Here is an 18,505-nt window from a genome sequence, read left to right as displayed (position 1 = left end):
GTGCTAAATGCCTTTCATAACTACCTAATTTAAGTTTTCAAACAAATTTAGCATCATTTGTGTTAAAATCAGATATGGGAAGTTCAATTTTATCACCAAATGAAATACTAACTTAAATATTTGTTTCGGATTTTATTTGTCAGATATATCATTAGATACTGTATGTTTAGTGGAAGTGAGCGCGAAGACACACTTGTGCCATGTCAGTCACAGAGTTTTTCAGTGAATTTTTTAGAAATTTATTTATTTTAGGGAAAGAAGAAGGGAGAGAGTAAGAGAAACATCAGTTTGTTGTTTCACTTATTTGTGCATTTATTGGTTGACTCTTGTATGCCCTAACCAAGGGTCGAACCTCCAATCTTGGTATATTGGGGTGACTAGCTCTAACTGAGCTACCGGGCTACGGCCATTCAGAATTTTAAAATGATTTTGTAAAGTACTGGAAAAAGAGAATATCTTAAGCATCCATTGGAAAGTTATGTTTTCACAGAAATAGGAGCTATGTGAAGTCACGTACCAGTTTCTAAATTTATGTATTCCATTTGATTTTTATAACACGTTTTGTTATATTGCTTGATCACTCCTAATAATGATTATCATTTGTGATTTTTTTTTTTAATGGAAATTTATTTTTTTTATTATTTTTTTTACACAGAGAGAGAGAGGGATAGACGGGGACAGACAGACAGGAACGGAGAGATGAGAAGCATCAATCATTAGTTTTTCATTGCACGTTGCAACACTTTAGTTGTTCATTGATTGCTTTCTCATATGTGCCTTGACCGTAGGCCTTCAGCGGACCAAGTAATCCCTTGCTTGAGTCAGCGACCTTGGGTTTGAGCTTTTGCTCAAACAGAATGAGCCCGTGCTAAAGCTGGATACCTCGGGGTCTCAAACCTGGGTCTTCCGCATCCGAGTTCGACGCTCTATCCACTGTGCCACTGCCTGGTCAGGCTGTGATTCTTTTTCATTGTTCTCTGAAAGAAAGATTTTCAGGCAGTGGACTTGGTTAGCATGGACATCTATTTTGTCTTTATCTACAAAATCAAGATGAGAAAGACACATAAGCATTAAATTGGTGTTTTTCTTTTTTTTTTTTTAGATTGAGAGAGTCAACGAAGGGAGCGATGAGAAGCATCAACTCATAGTTGCAGTGCCTTAGTTGTTCATTGATTGATTGATTGCTTTCTCATATGTGCCTTGATGTGGGGGGGGGAATCTCGCCTCATGGAGTCAGTGACCTTGGCTTCAAGCCATGGGGTCATGTCTGTGTTCCCATGATCAAGTCTGCAACCTCAGAGTTGTTTTTTTTAAAAAAAACTTTATTCATTTCAGAGAGGAGAGAAAGAGAGAGAAGGGAGGAGCAGGAAGCATCAACTCCCATATGTGCCTTGACCAGGCAAGCCAGGGTTTTGAACCAGCGACCTCAGCATTCCAGGTCAATGCTTTATCCACTGCGCCACCACAGGTCAGGCAACCTCAGAGTTTTGAACCTGGGTCCTCGGCATCCCAGGCTGATGCTCTATCCACTGTGCCACCACCTGGTCAGGCTAAATCAGTATTTTTTATTGGATAAATTAATTTTATTATTGCCCACGAGAGAACCAGATCTAAGTATATTTCTTTGATGTTCCTATTTTATTGGGAAGCTGTCAGCTTTGATTTTCGTGGGAAGAGATAAAAATTTTCTGATTTAGGAATAAGTCACATTCAAATCTAGAAATGTAACAAGGTTATACCAATATTTGAGGGCATGATTATGTCACTGTTAGTTACATGTCATCTAGTTTCGAATTGCGTTTTATTTTGATAGTGTTTAATCCACAGCATTAAAGATTGGGATACCTGCCACAGTTAAATAGCCAGATTCTTCAGTCATTCTCTAGCATCATCAGATCATTTTTCTTGGTAAATAATTATTCCTAGGAGGCACAAGTTTATTTGATTATTTGATAATGTCTGAATTAATGAATGAATGGAATAGATTTAAAGAGAGTAAAGATCCTTTAGGTATTGATAAGATGGAGCTTAGCAATAAGTCAGTAGTTCTTCTATGCTGCTCTTGTATGCAAATAGCTTCTTAACTTTCTCTTAGTCAAAGAACTATTTGTATATATAAATGTCTTTTTTAGGTGATTATTTTGAGGTATAATTAATATATCATACTATATCTCAAATGTACATGATTCATGTTTACATATATTGAGAATTGATCACCACCATAAGTTCAGTTAAAATGTGTGACCATACAGTTAACAAAATTTCCTGTGATGTGAAGTTTTATGATTTTCTTTCAGCAACTTTATGCAACACAGTATTATAACTAGTCACCATGCTAAACATTATATCCCCATGACTTATTTTATAATCGGAAATTTATACCTTTTGTCCCCATTTTACCCGTTTCATCTGTACCTCACTTCCTGACTCTAGTAAGCACTGATCTGTTCTCTGTGAGCATGCCATGATTTTTGTTGTTGTTTTTCTAGTCCACATATAAATGAAATAATGTGGTACTTGTATTTTTTTGTCTGACTCACTTCAGTTAACATAATGTCCCCAAATTTTATCTTGTTACTGATGGCCAGATTTCATTTATATCTGAAAAATATTCCATTATATATGTGCCACATTATCCATTCATTCATTAGTGGGCACTTCTTTTGATTCCATATCATGGCTATTATAAATACAGAACACAGGGGTGCATATGTACTATTGAGTGAATGTGTTCTTGATATATTTTTGGATATTAACCTTGTATCAGATGTAGGATTTTCAAGTGTTTTCTCCCAATGAGTAGGTTGTCTTTTCATTTTACTCATGATTTCCTTCGCTGTGTAGAAGCTTTTTAGTTTGATGTAGTCCCACTTGATTATTTTTTTTTCGTGGCATTTGCTTTTGGTGTCAGATGCAAAAAAATCATCACCAAGACAGATGTCAGGGAGCTCACTACTTATGTTTTCTTATAGGAATTAGTTTGTTTCAAGTCTTACATTTAAGTCGTTTAACCCATTTTGTGTGTGGTGTAAGGTAGTGTTCCAGTTTGATTCTTTTACATGTGATTTTCCAGTGTTCCCAGTACCATCATTAAAGAGACTATCCTTTCCCCATTGTATATTTTTTACTTTTATGTCAAAAATTATTGACCATTAATTCATTAATTGTCCTTAACTTTTAATATTAAAAAATATTTAACAGCGTTGATAAACTTTTGTCAGTAAGAATCTGAGGAAATGTGTGGTATAAACAGTGTAAGTTGGGACTTATTTCCCTCCTGTGGGTTTGAGGTAGTTCACAAATACTTTGTTTTCTGCTATCTATGAAAATGGATTAAATTTTAACTCAAAAAGAGAATGAATATATCCAAGTACATATTCTTTACTTTCTGTTTTCAAAATTGTGCTTAAGTAGGCTATACTCCATTTTTGTGGCAAAGTTTTTAGCACAATTGAAAAAATTTAATGAAGCAAATGTATTGAGATTGTCAGATTACTTGCTTAGATTTTTAAATGACCCTAGAAATATATCTTTAAATTTTTTCAGTTTTTAAATTTTTTTCATTGAGATAATAACCCAAATATTAACCTGAGAAAGTATAATCTTAGTAAGTGATACTGTCATGTATTCCACAATACTCTTTATTCTGTAAATCTTTTGTATTTATACCTGTCTATGATGCCTTTTAAAAAGTGTTCTAGCCAATGATTGGTTATTTTTTCCTCTTATCCAGAAATTAATGATATGTTCATTAGCTTTATTTTTGGTATGTAGCTCCAAAAAGTGTGCAGAAATTTGTGGACATATCTGAACAAGAGAGAGATAATAGCAGTAGTGTAACATAGGTCTTTGTGGAGAGCTCTGTGGACTTTAGAGGGGCATCAGGATTTTTCTAAATGATGGGTCCTAGTGGAAGAGTATAGTTTGTTCAGCTCTTATCTCTGTGATGATTCAAGAAAAGTTTCTAAATCATTTTCTTTTAATAATCAGCTGAGTCCTTGAGTACTTCTGAGCTGATTGAGTATTAAAAGCTCCTTGTATGTGATCAGCCATGTTATTAATCCCTACAAGTTTCATAGGTTTAAAACAAAAGTTCTTTAGAGATTTTCATAGGTAATTTTCTCTTAGCAAGAACCTTTCTTTTTTTGTTTACTGTCTTAGTTTTTAGTGGAATTTGAGGAAATGAGTTTTTCTTCTAATAATTAAGCACGAAACATAGGTTGGAAGCTTTTTGCAAGGGGAGTTTTTCCTAAGATCAAGCACAATCACTTTGATTTTTAATATTAGATATTATCCTATTTTGAATTTATACTTCAAGTCTGAAATATAATTAATAGTAAGACTTATAGGGTGTATTATAGGCATCTAATTTAAATTTAAAAATTATATTAACTTTATCATTTAGGATATCTTTGAGAAAGGATGTACAACTTAGAGTCAGAATGCTTTGTTTTAAATTCCTGTGTAAAGGAAATTGAGAGTTGTGTTTACAGTCTACTCATTCTTTTGTCTTTCTAGGTTTTGGCACAAATACCAGTGGGAATAGTATTTTTGGAAGTAAACCAGGACCTGGGACTTTGGGAACTGGGCTTGGTGCAGGATTTGGAACAGGTAAGGTCCTGTACCGTGAGATTTTGGAAGTGATATTCTTGGTGTGTGTGTTTTTTTTTTTTTTAAGTGATTTTAGCAATGGAAAGGGTCTGAGGATAGAGGGGAGAAACCTTGGTTTGCTTTTCTACCTATTCATGCATTCATCGGGTGACTCTTATATGTGCCCTGACTAGGGATCAAAGCTGCAACTTTCTGTAACATTGGTATATTGGGATGATGCTCTAGGCAGCTAAGCTATCTGACTGGGGCAAACTTGGTTTTCTAATTGCTGGAACTTAATACTTGTGTTTGATCATATGCCTAGAAATAAAAGGTCTAGATACTCATTTTCACATAGAAATCTATAAAATATTCCCAGCAGCTGTGCTTTACCAAGTTTTAAACACTGGCACATGTCTCTTAGAAGCTATTAGCTCCCTTTCTACAAAATGTCCTCTGATAGTCCTGGTCTATCTTGGATTTTGAGTAATTAATGTGAGACTTGTTAATATGGTGACATTTTCTTTCTTTCTTTTTTTAATTTTAATGGGGTGACATTGATAAATCAGAGTACATATGTTCAGAGAAAACATCTCCAGGTTATTTTGACATTTAATTATGTTGCATTCCCATCACCCAAAGTCCAGTTGTCTTCCGTCACCTTCTAACTGGTTTTCTTTGTGCTCCTCCCCTCCCCCAAACCCCTCCCTCTCCTCCCCCCCCCCATTACCTCCCCTAACCACCACTCTCTTGTCCATATCTCAAGAATCATTTTTGTGTCCCACCTATGTATGGGATCATATAGTTCTTAGTTTTTTCTGACTTACTTATTTCACTCCGTATAATGTTATCAAGGTCCATCCACGTTGTTGTAAATGATCCGATGTCATCATTTCTTACGGCTGAGTAGTATTCCATAGTATATATGTACCAAAGTTTTTTAATCCACTCGTTCTCTGACGGGCACTTGGGCTGTTTCCAGATCTTCGTTATTGTGAACAATGCTGCCATACATATGGGGGTGCATTTCTTCTTTTCAAACAGTGCTATGGTGTTCTTGGGGTATATTCCTAACAGTGGTATAGCTGGGTCAAAAGGCATTTCGATTTTTAATTTCTTGAGGAATCTCCATACTGTTTTCCACAGTGGCTACTCCAGTCTGCATTCCCACCAGCAGTGTAGGAGGGTTTCCTTTTCTCCACATCCTCGCCAGCAATTCTTCTGTGTTGTTTTGTTGATGAGCACCATTATGACCAGTGTTAGGTGACATCTCATTGTGGTTTTAATTTGCATTTCTCTAATGATTAGTGATGTTGAGCATTTTTTCATATGCCTATTGGCCATCTGTATGTCCTCTTTGGAGAAGTGTCTATTCATTTCTTTTGCCCATTTTTTGATTGGATTGTCTTCCTGGTATTGCGTTTTACAAGTTTTTTTTTAAATTTATTTAATGGGGTGACATTGATAAATCAGGGTACATTTGTTCACAGAGAACATCTCCAGGTTATTTTGACATTTGATTATGCTGCATTCCCATCACCCAAAGTCAAATTGTCTTCCGTCACCTTCTAACTGGTTTTCTTTGTACCCTTCCCCTCCCCCAAACCTCTCCCTCTTCTACCCCCCACCCCGTCATTTATTTCTGCTCTGATCTTTATTATTTCCTTCCTTATACTACCTCTGGGCTTTACTTGCTGTTCTTTTTCTAGTTCTTTTAGATGCACGGTCAAGTTGTTTATTTGAGCTTTTTGTAGCTTCTTAAGGTATGTCTGTTATGCTATGAACTTCCCTCTTAGGACTGCTTTTGCTGTGTCCCATAAATTTAAGTTGATGTATGCTCATTATCTTTCGTTTCTAGGAATTTTTTAATTTCTTCTTTGATCTCATTGTTAACCCATTTGTTATTTAATAACGTACTATTTAGTTTTCAAGTATTTGAGTATTTTTCAGTTTTTCTGTTGTGGTTGATTTCTTGTTTTATGCCATTGTGATCAGAGAAAGTACTCGATATGGTGTCAATCTTCTTAAATTTGTTGAGACCGCTTTTGTGCCCCAACATGTGGTCTATCCTAGAGAATGTACTGTGGGCACTTGAAAAGAATGTATATTCTGCTGCTTTAGGGTGAAAGGTTCTGAAGATACCTGTTAAATCGAGTTGATCTAATGTGTCCTTTAAGTCTGCTGTTTCTTTGTTAATTTTCTTTCTTGAGGATCTATCTAGCGATGTTAGTGGGATATTGAAATCCCCTACTATTATAGTATTGCTGTTGATCTCGCCCTTTAAATCCATTGTCTGCTTTATATATTTAGGTACTCCTATATTAGGTACGTAGATATTTTTTCTTTTTTTTTTTTGTATTTTTTCTGAAGCCGGAAACGGGGAGAGACAGTCAGACAGACTCCCGCATGCGCCCGACCGGGATCCACCCGGCACGCCCACCAGGGGCACCGCTCTGCCCACCAGGGGGCGATGCTCTGCCCCTCTGGGGCATCGCTCTGTTGCGACCAGAGCCACTCTAGCGCCTGGGGCAGAGGCCAAGGAGCCATCCCCAGCGCCCGGACCATCTTTGCTCCAATGGAGCCTCGGCTGCGGGAGGGGAAGAGAGACAGAGAGGAAGGAGAGGGGGAGGGGTGGAGAAGCAGATGGGCGCTTCTCCTGTGTGCCCTGGCCGGGAATCGAAATGGGACTTCTGCACGCCAGGCCGACGCTCTACCACTGAGCAACCGGCCAGGGCCTAGGTATGTAGATATTTATAATGGTTATATCTTGTTGGATTGCTCCCTTTATCATTATGTAGTGACCTTCTTTATCTCTTATTATAGCCTTTGTTTTAAAGTCCATTTTTTCTGATATAAGTATTGCTACCCCAGCTTTTTTTTCATTTCCATTTGTGTGAAATATTTCTTTCCATCCTTTTATCTTCAGTCTATATGCATCTTTTGTTTTAAGGTGTGTCTCTTGTAGACAGCATATGTATGGGTCCTGCTTTCTTATCCACGCAGCTACCCTATGTCTTTTGATTGGATCATGTAATCCAGGCGTCCCTAAACTGCGGCCCCCTGAGGCCATTTATCCGGCCCCCCACCATGCTTCCGGAAGGGGCACCTCTCATTGGTGGTCAGTGAGAGGAGCACTGTATGTGGCGGCCCTCGAACGGTCTGAGGGACAGTGAACTGGCCCCCTCTGTAAAAAGTTTGGGGACCCCTGATATCCATTTACATTTAAGGTTATTATTGATATGTAGTTGTTTATTGCCATTTTATTCTTTAAAACTGTATTTCTTTTGCTATATTCTTTTTCCCCTTTGATCTGTTTACAACAGGCCCCTTACCATTTCTTACAGCATTGGTTTGGTTGTAGTGAATTCCTTGAGGTTTTTTTTTTTTTTTTTTGTCTGGAAAGCTTTTAATTTCTCCTTCAGTTTTAAACTATAGCCTTGCTGGATAGTCTTGGTAAAGGAATCTTGGTTGTAGGTTCTTGTTCTGCATTACTTTGAATATTTCTTGCCATTCCTTTCTGGCCTCAAGTGTTTCTGTTGAGAAGTGGGCTCCTTTGTAGGTGATAGCCTTTTTTTCTCTAGCAGCTTTTAATATTTTCTCTTTATCACTTAGCTTTGGTATTTTAATTACGATGTGTCTTTGTTATAGATTTCTTTGGGTTTCTCTTTAATGGAGTTCTCTGTGCTTCTTGAAATTGTGAGACGTTTTCCTGCCTTAATTTAGGAAAGTTTTCAGCTATGATATAGTTGAACAAAGTCTCTATCCCTTGTTCTTTCTCCTCTTCTTCAGGAACCCCTATGATGCGGATGTTATTTCTCTTCATGTTGTCACAGAGCTCTCAGAATTTCCTCAGACTTTTTGAATCTCTTTTCTTTTTTCTGCTCTGCTTCTGTGCCTTCATTTATCTTGTCCTCTAACTCGCTGATTCGGATCTCAGCTTCATCCATCCTGCTTTTAATTCCTTCCATTGTGTTCTTCATTTCTGATGTTGTATTTGTCATTTCTGACATTCTTTTTATTATTTCAATGTCCTTTTTTATATTTGCTATCTCTGTACTTAGGTGTTCGTAATGACCATCTATTGTTCTAAGATCTATGAGCATCCTAACAATCGTTATTTTAAACTCTGCATCTGGTAATTTGGTTATATCTGACACATTCAGCTCCTTTTCTGGGGATTTCTCTTGATTCATTTGTATTGCATTTCTCTGCCTTCTCATTTTGTCTGTGTAAAATGAGGTTTGGCCACTGGGTTCCACTGGGTGTGGCCTCCCAAGGTGTGGTCTGTCTGTAGGCTTGCCACCCCCTCTGCTGCTGCTGCATAGGGCATTCGGGTATGAGCGTTGCCAGTGCCAGCCCACTGGGGCTGTTGCTGTGGTTGCCACCTGTCCTTCATGGGAGGGGCTGTAATCACGTGCTCAGTTATACAAGCCTGGGTGGCCTTGGCCTCTCCTGGACAGGAGGGCAGGGGTGAGCACCTTTGCTCAGCTGCAGGTCTCCACCTGATTCCGGGTTTTCGCCCTGCTCCTGCAGGAGGAGCCCTCTGGCCAGGTGGCTAAAAGCCTTGGCTCCATGGTCGGGGCGGGACTCCACCTGTTCTGGGCTTTCACTCCACCCCCACGGGAGGAGCCAGCTCCAATGTCAGGCTGCAAGCCTCAGTTTGGGTGAGGCTGCGCTCCTGCGCCCTTGCTCAAGGTTGGGTCTCCTGCTCTGACCCCGCAGGCTGGATTGCAGGCGGCATGCAGCTGGGCTTGATCACTTTCACAGGTCCGCTCCACCCCAGCCTGGCAAGACTGAGCTCACACTTGGGCCTCAGTCACGGCCAGCCGGCTTCCATCCTTGCCAATGGAACTGCACTTTTGCGTCCCGCCTCCGCCCACCCTCGGCGTAGCCCTCATCCGTGTGAGTGGAGGCGCTACAGCTCAGACCCTAATACTCAATACTGTAGTCCCGAAAGCTTCCTCGACTGTGCTCTAAGTACTGTCGGCGAGCTTGTTTGGCTGGTGTCCTGCTTCCCTTTGCTGGTATTGCTGTTTCCAGGGGAAATATTCACTTCAGATTTGGGGAGTGACTTAGCCCAGGGGTTAGGGTGGCTGTCCCTCAAGGTGTTTCTCTCTGTGCCTCCTAGATTACACTCTCTTCCTGCTGCTCCGATCCTCTCCTCCCTCCCCGTACCTCGGAGCCCTGGATGAGTGGTTGAGAGAGAGGTTTTCTACATAGTCCCTTTAAGAAGAATGCTGGTTCTGAGAAATCAGTCTCTTTCTCACAAACAGTATCCTGACTTGTTTCCAGCTAAATACTGTCCTTATGCCTCTTCTAGGATCTGGGGCTGCAGGCTGTGGCTTTGTAATTCACATTGGTTCTGTGAGGTGGAAGTTGGTACGTCTGCCTACTCCATCGCCATTTTGTCCTCTCAGTATGGTGACATTTTTAACTTTCAGTTCCCCTCTGTTATCCTTGTGATGAGGATTTTAAACCTTTGACTGTTGACCGAGTAAGCTTTATTACCATAATAGTAAGATCACATGATGAAGTAATTAATAAATATTCCTAAATTTTTTAAGATCACTACATACTTTTTAATTCTTTTCACATTGATATATAGCTGAAATGTCATACCTTTGTTTCTGTTCCTCATACCGACAATTATTTTTCTTTTTTTTTTTTTACAGAGTCAGATAGAGGGATAGACAGGGACAGACAGACAGGAACGGAGAGATGAGAAGCATCATTCATTAGTTTTTCTTTGCACATTGCAACACCTTAATTGTTCATTGATTGCTTTCTCATACGTGCCTTGACCACGGGCCTTCAGCAGACTGAGTAACCCCTTGCTCGAGCCAGCGACCTTGGGCTCAAGATGGCGAGCTTTTGCTCAAACCAGATGAGCCCTCGCTCAAGCTGGCGACCTCAGGGTCTCGAACCTGGGTCTTTCACATCACAGTTCGACGCTCTATCCACTGTGCCACCGCCCGGTCAGGCTCTACAATTATTTTTCAATGTCTTTGAAGACCTTGACCCTTCTACCTTACCCGCTGTTTTTATTTATTTTCATACATTCATTCATTCATTCATTCATTTATTAAGTGAAAGGCAGGGAGGCAGAAAGACAGACTCCGGCATGCGTGCCCCAAACAGGATCCACCTGGTAAACTCCCTACCAGGCATTGCTCTATCTGGGGCATTGCTCCATTACTTGGCAATAAAAATTTTAGTGCCTGAGGTGAGGCCATGAAGCCATCCTCAGCACTCAGGCTAACATGCTCGAACCAGTTTTTGAGCCATGGCTGTGGGGGTAGGGGGTGGGCAGGGACAGAGGGAAGGGTAAAGGGAGGGGTGGAGAAGCAAATGGGCGCTTCTGTGTACCCTGACCAGGAATCCAACCTGGAACTTCCACATGCTGGGCTGACACTTTAGCCAAACGGCCAGGGCCGTCCCAGCTTTTTAAATAATTGGAAGGTGACAGTGGTCATAAAATGAGTAAGTGTTCCAGCATGTACAATTCAACAAGGTTGTGTAAGCATATAGTTAGTTATGCCTACTTTCCCAATTCATCTAACCATGGGTATGGTCATTTACTTGCAGACCATTTATGTCCATGGTCTCTGCTTCCACTGAACAGTTATCTGCTATCTTTGTTTCTATAGATAACTATGATCTCTTTTTTATAAAATAAAAGATATAAGTGCTTATAAAAAATTACAAAAAATTTAGAAGCATCATGAAAAAATGCATCTTTCAGCTTTGAAGTAATAGCTATTGAAAGTTTGGTATGTACCTTGTCAGGCTCTTTCATACACATTTTTCAAACGTGCTTAAATATACTTATACACACACACACATATATATGTCTAAACATACATTTTTTATGTACAGCTAGCCTTGTTTTATTCTTAAATGAAAACCATATTCTACAGGAGTGTTTTTTAAGCGAAATGATGAAATACATTAATTTTAATGTAGTGGGCTACAGCTAGCATTTTAAAAAAGGAACTATAATTTAAAACAAACTGTTGTACAAAGGAAGGTTAAGTATTTTTTTTAACTTATGTTTCAGTTATATATACTGTGGGGCAAAAGTAAGTTTACAGTTGTGTGTATGCAAAACAGTTTATTCTTGTATTATTATTTATTAATTATTGTATTTTCCATATGCACAACTGTAAATCTGCTTTTCCTAACCCCTGCATGAGTCTGTGGATCTTAGTGTATTTCGTAATGTCTGCTGTACCACAGTCATGATGTGTCAAACTGAAAGCAGCTCCTTTACGTAGTATTTTGTGTTTTCTTGTTTTGTTTTGTTTTCTTTTTGTATTTTTCTGAAGCTGGAAACGGGGAGGCAGTCAGACAAACTCCCGCATGCGCCCGACCGGGATCCACCCGGCACGCCCACAAGGGGGCGATGCTCTGCCCATCTGGGGTGTTGCTCTGTTGAGACCAGAGCCAGTCCAGCGCCTGAGGCAGAGACCAAGGAGCCATCCCCAGCGCCCGGGCCATCTTTTGCTCCAATGGAGCCTCAGCTGCGGGAGGGGAAGAGAGAGACAGAGAGGAAGGAGAGGGGGAGGGGTGGAGAAGCAGATGGGTGCCTATCCTGTGTGCCCTGGCCGGGAATTGAACCCCGGACTCCTGCACGCCAGGCCGACGCTCTACCACTGAGCCAACTGGCCAGGGTAGTATTTTGTGTTTTGATTTTTTTCATTTTTCTTGATACTTGGGCATGTACATAGTTTATATTTTGGTCAGTATGTGTAGATCTAACTCATTCTTTAAACATAACTGTTTAGTATTTCATTGTACATGTGCATATATACACACAAAAATGCATAACACTCCATAATTTATTTAACTTTTCCTATTTTGATGGACATTTGAGTTTTTTTATATTATTAGCAATGCAGTAATGAAGATCCTTGTGACAAATTTTCTTAGTATTATACAGGATTGATTCTTAGAATTGGAATTGTGTCAGAAGATACACAGATTTTGTACTTTGGTCAATCCTGCTAACAGTTTGCCTTCTAAAAAGAATTCCAGTTTGCATTTTGGCTGCTATTGTATAAAAGTGCTTATTTCCCATACCTTTTTCTCATTGTTGGACTTTTTTATCTTTACATGCATGACAGTGAAGATTTGTATATTCTAGTTTACACTTCAGTGATTAGTGGTGAAGATAATATTCTTACTTTTGTTTACTGGCCATTTGAATCTTTGAATTCCCTATTTGATCATTGTTTATTAATTTATTTCTGAGTGTTTTATATATTGTAGATACTAACTTTTTGATTGTATGACAGTTTTTTGTTTGCTTTTTGACAGAAACGGAGAAGGAGAGAAGGGACAGATAGGGACAGACAGAAAGGGAGAGTGGTGAGAAGCATCAATTCTTGGTTGTGGCACCTTATTGTTCATTGATTACTTTCTCATATGTGCCTTTATTGGGGAGCAACAGCAGAGCGAGGACCCCTTGCTCTAGCCAGTGATCTTTGGGCTCAAGCCAGTGACCATGGGGTCATGTCTGTGATACCACACTCAAGCCAGAAACCTTGGGGTTTCGAACCTGGGTCCTCCGCGTCCCAATCCAGCACTTTATCCACTGCACCACCACCTGGTCAGGCTGTATGACAGTTTTATTTCAGCATTTTAACTTACCAAATTCTACTACATGTAAAACTAAGAAGCTTGGGGCTTTTTTATACAATATGATTTCTAAATTTAAGGAGAATATATTGTCTGGCATCAGTGTTCTCTTTTAATCCCAGAGGAATTACAAATGTAGGTAAAATTAAGGGTTTTTTCTGAAGGGTAGTTTTGTAGGCAGTTAGTAAGCATAAGTCTAAGACCCAGGTAAAATGCTACTGTAATGTTTGTTACAGATGTTATCGCCAAGTCTTTGTTTCACTTAATTTATGTTATCTTCGTATACCAGTTTTATTTTTCTGTGATCAAAATTGACAGTCTCTCCCCATTGCCTTTTTGGTCTTACAGGTTATGATTAACAGTATCTTCTCCTGTACTCCAAGATTATAAAGTGTTTTATCAACTATTTTTGTGATGCAATTATCTTCTATTCTGTAGTATAATATCTCAGCCTTTTTGTTAGTTTGAATATATTTCGTTATTTTATTTTTATTTTTTTGCGAGAGAGATAGAGAGGGACTGATACGGACACACAGACGGGAAGGAAGACAGATGAGAAGCATCAACTCTTAGTTGAGAGGAAGGGAGGAGAGATTTTGATTGATTTCTTGTTCACCCATTTATGCATTCATTGGTTGATTCTTATATGTGCCATGCCTGGGGATTGAACCTGCAACCTTGGCATATCAGGACAACACTCTGACCACATATTAATTATTGTTATATATTCCTCATTCAAGCCTTATTACATAAACTAAAAGCCAGCTAGAATTAATAAAGAATTTTAAACCCCAACCTTAGCAGCAGATCATATAGGGAAATAAGAATTGTGAGAATCAGTAAGCACATGCTATTGGAATTCTTCAATGAATACTTCTGATAAAACATTTTTAGGTTTGAAGGGAATGAATCTGGAGACTACTGTATATAAACAACCACATTCTCGAACTCTGTATTTCATGGTATCATAAGTAGAAAAGCACTGTCGCTTTGGGCAATGTTTTTTGGGGAAAACGTTAACTAAAGTGGTATTCCTATGTAGCTTTTTGTTTTGAGGGATGGAGATTCAAACTCATACCTTAACAGAAGTAAATTTCTCTGTAACATAAGGCTGCCTCCTTCTTCATGAATAGTTGACTATAGAACTATGAAATGTTACCTGACCTGTGGTGGTACAGTAAGTAAAGTGTCAACCTGGAATGCTAAGGTCGCCTGTTCGAAACCCTGGGCATGCCTGGTCAGGGCACATAGGAATTGATGCTTCTTGCTCCTCTCCTCCTTCTCTCTCTCCTTTCAAAAAGAAATAAAAAATAAATGTGAAATGTACAAATACATAAGATTTTCTTTGTATACTTAGATTTTTTTTAAATTTTATTTATTCATTTTAGATAGGAGAGAGAAAGGGAGAGAGAGAGAGACAGAGAGGGAGAGAAAGGAGAGAGAGACAGAGAGAGAAAGTGGGGAGGAGCTGGAAGCATCAACTCCCATATGTGTCTTGACCAGGCAAGCCCAGGGTTTCGAACCGGTGACCTCAGCATTTCCAGGTTGACACTTTATCCTCTGCGCCACCACAGGGCAGGCTGTATACTTAGATTTAAGTAATCAATCAGTATAGTATGTTTTTAAAAGATTTTATTGCTTTTACAGAGTAGAGAGAGAGGTGGGATGAATAAGAACTATCAATTCATACTTACTCACTTTAGATGTTCATTAAGTGCTTGTCATACATGCCTTGATCAGGCAAACCCAGGGTTTTGAATCAGTGACCTTAGCATTTCAGGTCAGTGCTCTATCCACTGTGCTACCACAGGCCAGGCAGTATAATATTTTATATTATCCTTTGGTGTGTGGCTTTTTTTCCCAGATGTGTTCAGATGAAGGAAACTTATTAAATCATAGGTGGGTGTAACAGTTTCTTCTTCATACTGGTATTAACTATCAGCATTAGCGGTATGCCATTTTCTTGGTAGTTACATAATAATAATGATTTAGTTCTTAAAATTTTCCATGAAGTGCCCTGGTCATTTGGCTCAGCTGTAGAGTGTCAGCCCGGCGTATGGAAGTCCCAGGTTCGATTCCTGGTCAGGGCACACAAGAGAAGTGCCCATCTGCTTTTCCACCCTTTCCCCTCTCCTTCCTCTCTCTCTCTCTCTCTTCCCCTCCCACAGCAAGGCTCTATTGGAGCAAACTTGGCCCGAGCGCTGAGGATAGCTCTATGGCCTCTGCCTCAGGCACAATGAAAAGCTGGGTTGGAGCATTGCCTCCCAATGGGCTGAGCATCACCCCCTAGTGGGCTTGCCTGGTGGATCCCTGTCAGGGTACATGCAGAAGTTTGTCTCTGCCTGTCCTCCTCCCACTGAATTAAAAAAAGTTTTCCATGAAGCAATAAGTTTAAGGATACATTCAGAAAAGTTGATTGTTACATTAAAATTTTCCCAGAAAAAATCTACCTCAATATAATAGGTAAAGTTAAATTCTAAAATTTATTAGAAAGCCTAAAAGGAATATAATCATTTTGATTTTTTTCAGGGAGTTTCTAGGGTCTATGAAGTACCCTGGTACTTCCCCATATATTTTCTTTGTGACTCCTACACCTAATCACAAATACATTTTATAAGTTTATAACAGCATACATCAGAATGTTTTTCAGTCCCTTGAATTAAGCATAAAAAGCCACATGTGCATGATATAGGATTTGGGTAAAATTATAACAATATGCAGGTCATTTTATGACACTTCCAGGTCTCTGAACCTCCCAGTGTATTTTTATTCTTTTGTGGGTTATTGAAGTACAGTGGTTTTATTTTACTTTTTCATGGTTCTTTATCCAGGGCTGCTACTCAGGTGAGGGAAATACACACCCATTGAAAACAAATTTTTGGCCCTGGCTGGTTGGCTCAGTGGTAGAGCGTCGGCCTGGCGTGTGGGGGACCCGGGTTTGATTTCCGGCCAGGGCACATAGGAGAAGCGCCCATTTGCTTCTCCACCCCCTCCCCCTCCTTCCTCTCTGTCTCTCTCTTCCCCTCCCGCAGCCAAGGCTCCATTGGAGCAAAGATGGCGCAGGCGCTGGGTATGGCTCCTTGGCCTCTGCCCCAGGCAACAGAGCAACGCCCCCTGGTGGGCAGAGCTTCGCCCCTGGTGGGCGTGCCGGGTGGATCCTGGTCGGGCGCATGTGGGAGTCTGTCTGACTGTCTCTCCCCGTTTCCAGCTTCAGAAGAAAAATAAATAAAAAGAAAAAGAAAACAAATTTTTATCCATTTTATATATTTGGATTTCATCTAAGTTTTTGTTTAGGTTGTGTTTGGTACATGGAAAAATAAAGAATTGTGAAATTTGGCCGTTAACTATATCCTTTGAGGCAGTAATATAATTTTTCTTGGTATTTTCACCAAATTCTAATGGTTTCAGACTTTGTCCCTGTTCCAGAGTGGGGCTTTTTAAAGTGAAATAATTCCATTCCTATGTTGTCTTCTAATATGGTTGGACAGTCAGTGAATGCTTTATCCATTCATTAGTCACCCTCACTAGTTTAAATTATATTAATTTTATGAATATACTTTCCTGTTTTATTATTATTATTACGAATTAAAGCAGTTCCCTTTTGATATTTTATACCTCCAAATGTCATATCTTTGAAATGAATTTAGTGCTTTCCCTCATAACTCATATCTCTGTCAAGATGTGTTGATATGCCTAACCAGGTGGTAGCACAGTGGATAAAGGGTTAGCCTGGGATGCTGAGGAACCAGGTTCAAAACCCCAAGGCCACTGGCTTGTACATGGGCTCACCAGCTTGAGCGCAGTGTCACTGGCTTGAGTGTAGGATCATAGATATGACCCCATAGTCGCTGCTTGAGCCCAAAGAATGCTGGCTTGAGCAAGGGGTCACTGGCTTGGCTGGACCAACCCTAGTTAAGGAACATATGAGAAAGTAGTCAGTGAACAACTAAAGTGCTGCAACCACAAGTTGATGCTTCTCATCTCTCTCCCTATCTGTCTCTGTCTCTCTTGGGAAAAAATTATTTTTAAAAAGATGGGTTAATATATTAGAAGGAACTTCAGATCTTTAAAATTGCTGATATCTTGGGGGGGCTGGATGAAAATCTTTTAAATAATTTATACAATAACATTCTAAATAACTGAAATCTTTCTGTTTTATACTTTAAAAATCACTTCTGACAAAATCTATAAATAAGATTCATTTGGCTTTAAAACATTACAAGTTTAAAAAAAAAAACATTACAAGTTTCTGCAATGGGTTTCCCTCTGGTGAAAATATAGTCCTTTTTTATAATACAAAAGAGTCTAACGTAGTTTTCATGAGATAGAATACCATATTGGGAAGTATTACTGTTTTATTCAAACAAGGTACGATTAGATTTTGTTTTCTATAGTGTAGCTTCTGTCAGTCAAAAAAATGACATTGAGTACTTTGATTGGCTGATATTTCAGTTTAAGGAAAATTTACTACATTTAATTCTTTCAAAATCTGTTTTGCTATAGAGTAGAAGTTAAGAGCCCTGGTTGCATAAGTGCACTAAGGTTTGAACCCCCGTATTACTATTGACTACATTTATGATATTGAGCTAATTATTAAACCTTCAGTTTTCTCATCTGTAAAATGGGAATAATAGTTCGTAATTCCCAACTTATGAAATTAAATGAGATGATACTAGTAAATATTTAAAGAGTATTGCTATCTATCAGACATCCACTTGCTTAATATGTGTTTATTCCATTTAAATCTTAGGATAAATGGCTAAGCTGTGTTTTGTTACCTCATTATAGTTGAGGAAACAACACAGAGAGGTTAAATATTTTGCTTATGATGTATGTGATGTACTTAGCAAAGTGCCTGGCATATAGTTAGCATTTCTTGTATTAGCTCTTGTGTTAAAATTAGTGATTATTTTGAAGTTTCCAAATGTATTATATTTTTAAGTGACCTCTGGAACAACATTCAAAGGCTCTTCTGTGGTGTATTTTTCTTTCCTCTTGTCTCCATAGCTCTTGGTGCTGGACAGGCATCTTTGTTTGGGAACAACCAACCTAAGATCGGAGGGCCTATTGGTACAGGAGCCTTTGGGGCCCCTGGATTTAATACCACGACAGCCACTTTGGGCTTTGGAGCCCCCCAGGCCCCAGTAGGTAAGTGTCAGTCACTTTAGAAGGCTTTACTCAGTTTGTTTCTTGCTAATACTTAACTTACTGACCTGATTTCCCACTTCAGCTCTGTTCTGCTTCTACCAAAGCAGTACGTGCATACATGTCATTGAAT

At 39.2% G+C, this 18,505-nt stretch overlaps 1 protein-coding gene across 5 annotated transcripts in view; it reads left to right on the top strand.

Annotated features, from left to right (window-relative positions):
- The window catches only part of NUP98 (nucleoporin 98 and 96 precursor), a 135,742-nt gene that overhangs the window by 43,694 nt on the left and 73,543 nt on the right, over window positions 1-18,505 (top strand). For 3 of the 5 annotated variants that reach the window (XM_066250721.1, XM_066250719.1, XM_066250711.1), the window contains exons 11-12: window positions 4,519-4,611; window positions 18,235-18,375. In XM_066250721.1, coding sequence (XP_066106818.1) covers window positions 4,519-4,611; window positions 18,235-18,375 — 234 coding nt within the window. The remainder of the gene's footprint in view (window positions 1-4,518; window positions 4,612-18,234; window positions 18,376-18,505) is intronic. The other 2 variants (XM_066250728.1, XM_066250724.1) reach the window with 1 other exon arrangement.

This window comes from Saccopteryx bilineata, chromosome 1, assembly GCF_036850765.1.
Source record: "Saccopteryx bilineata isolate mSacBil1 chromosome 1, mSacBil1_pri_phased_curated, whole genome shotgun sequence".
In the NCBI taxonomy this organism is placed as follows: Eukaryota; Metazoa; Chordata; class Mammalia; order Chiroptera; family Emballonuridae; genus Saccopteryx; species Saccopteryx bilineata.
Note: the sequence above shows the minus strand (reverse complement) of the source record. Positions and strands in the feature narration are given on the sequence as shown.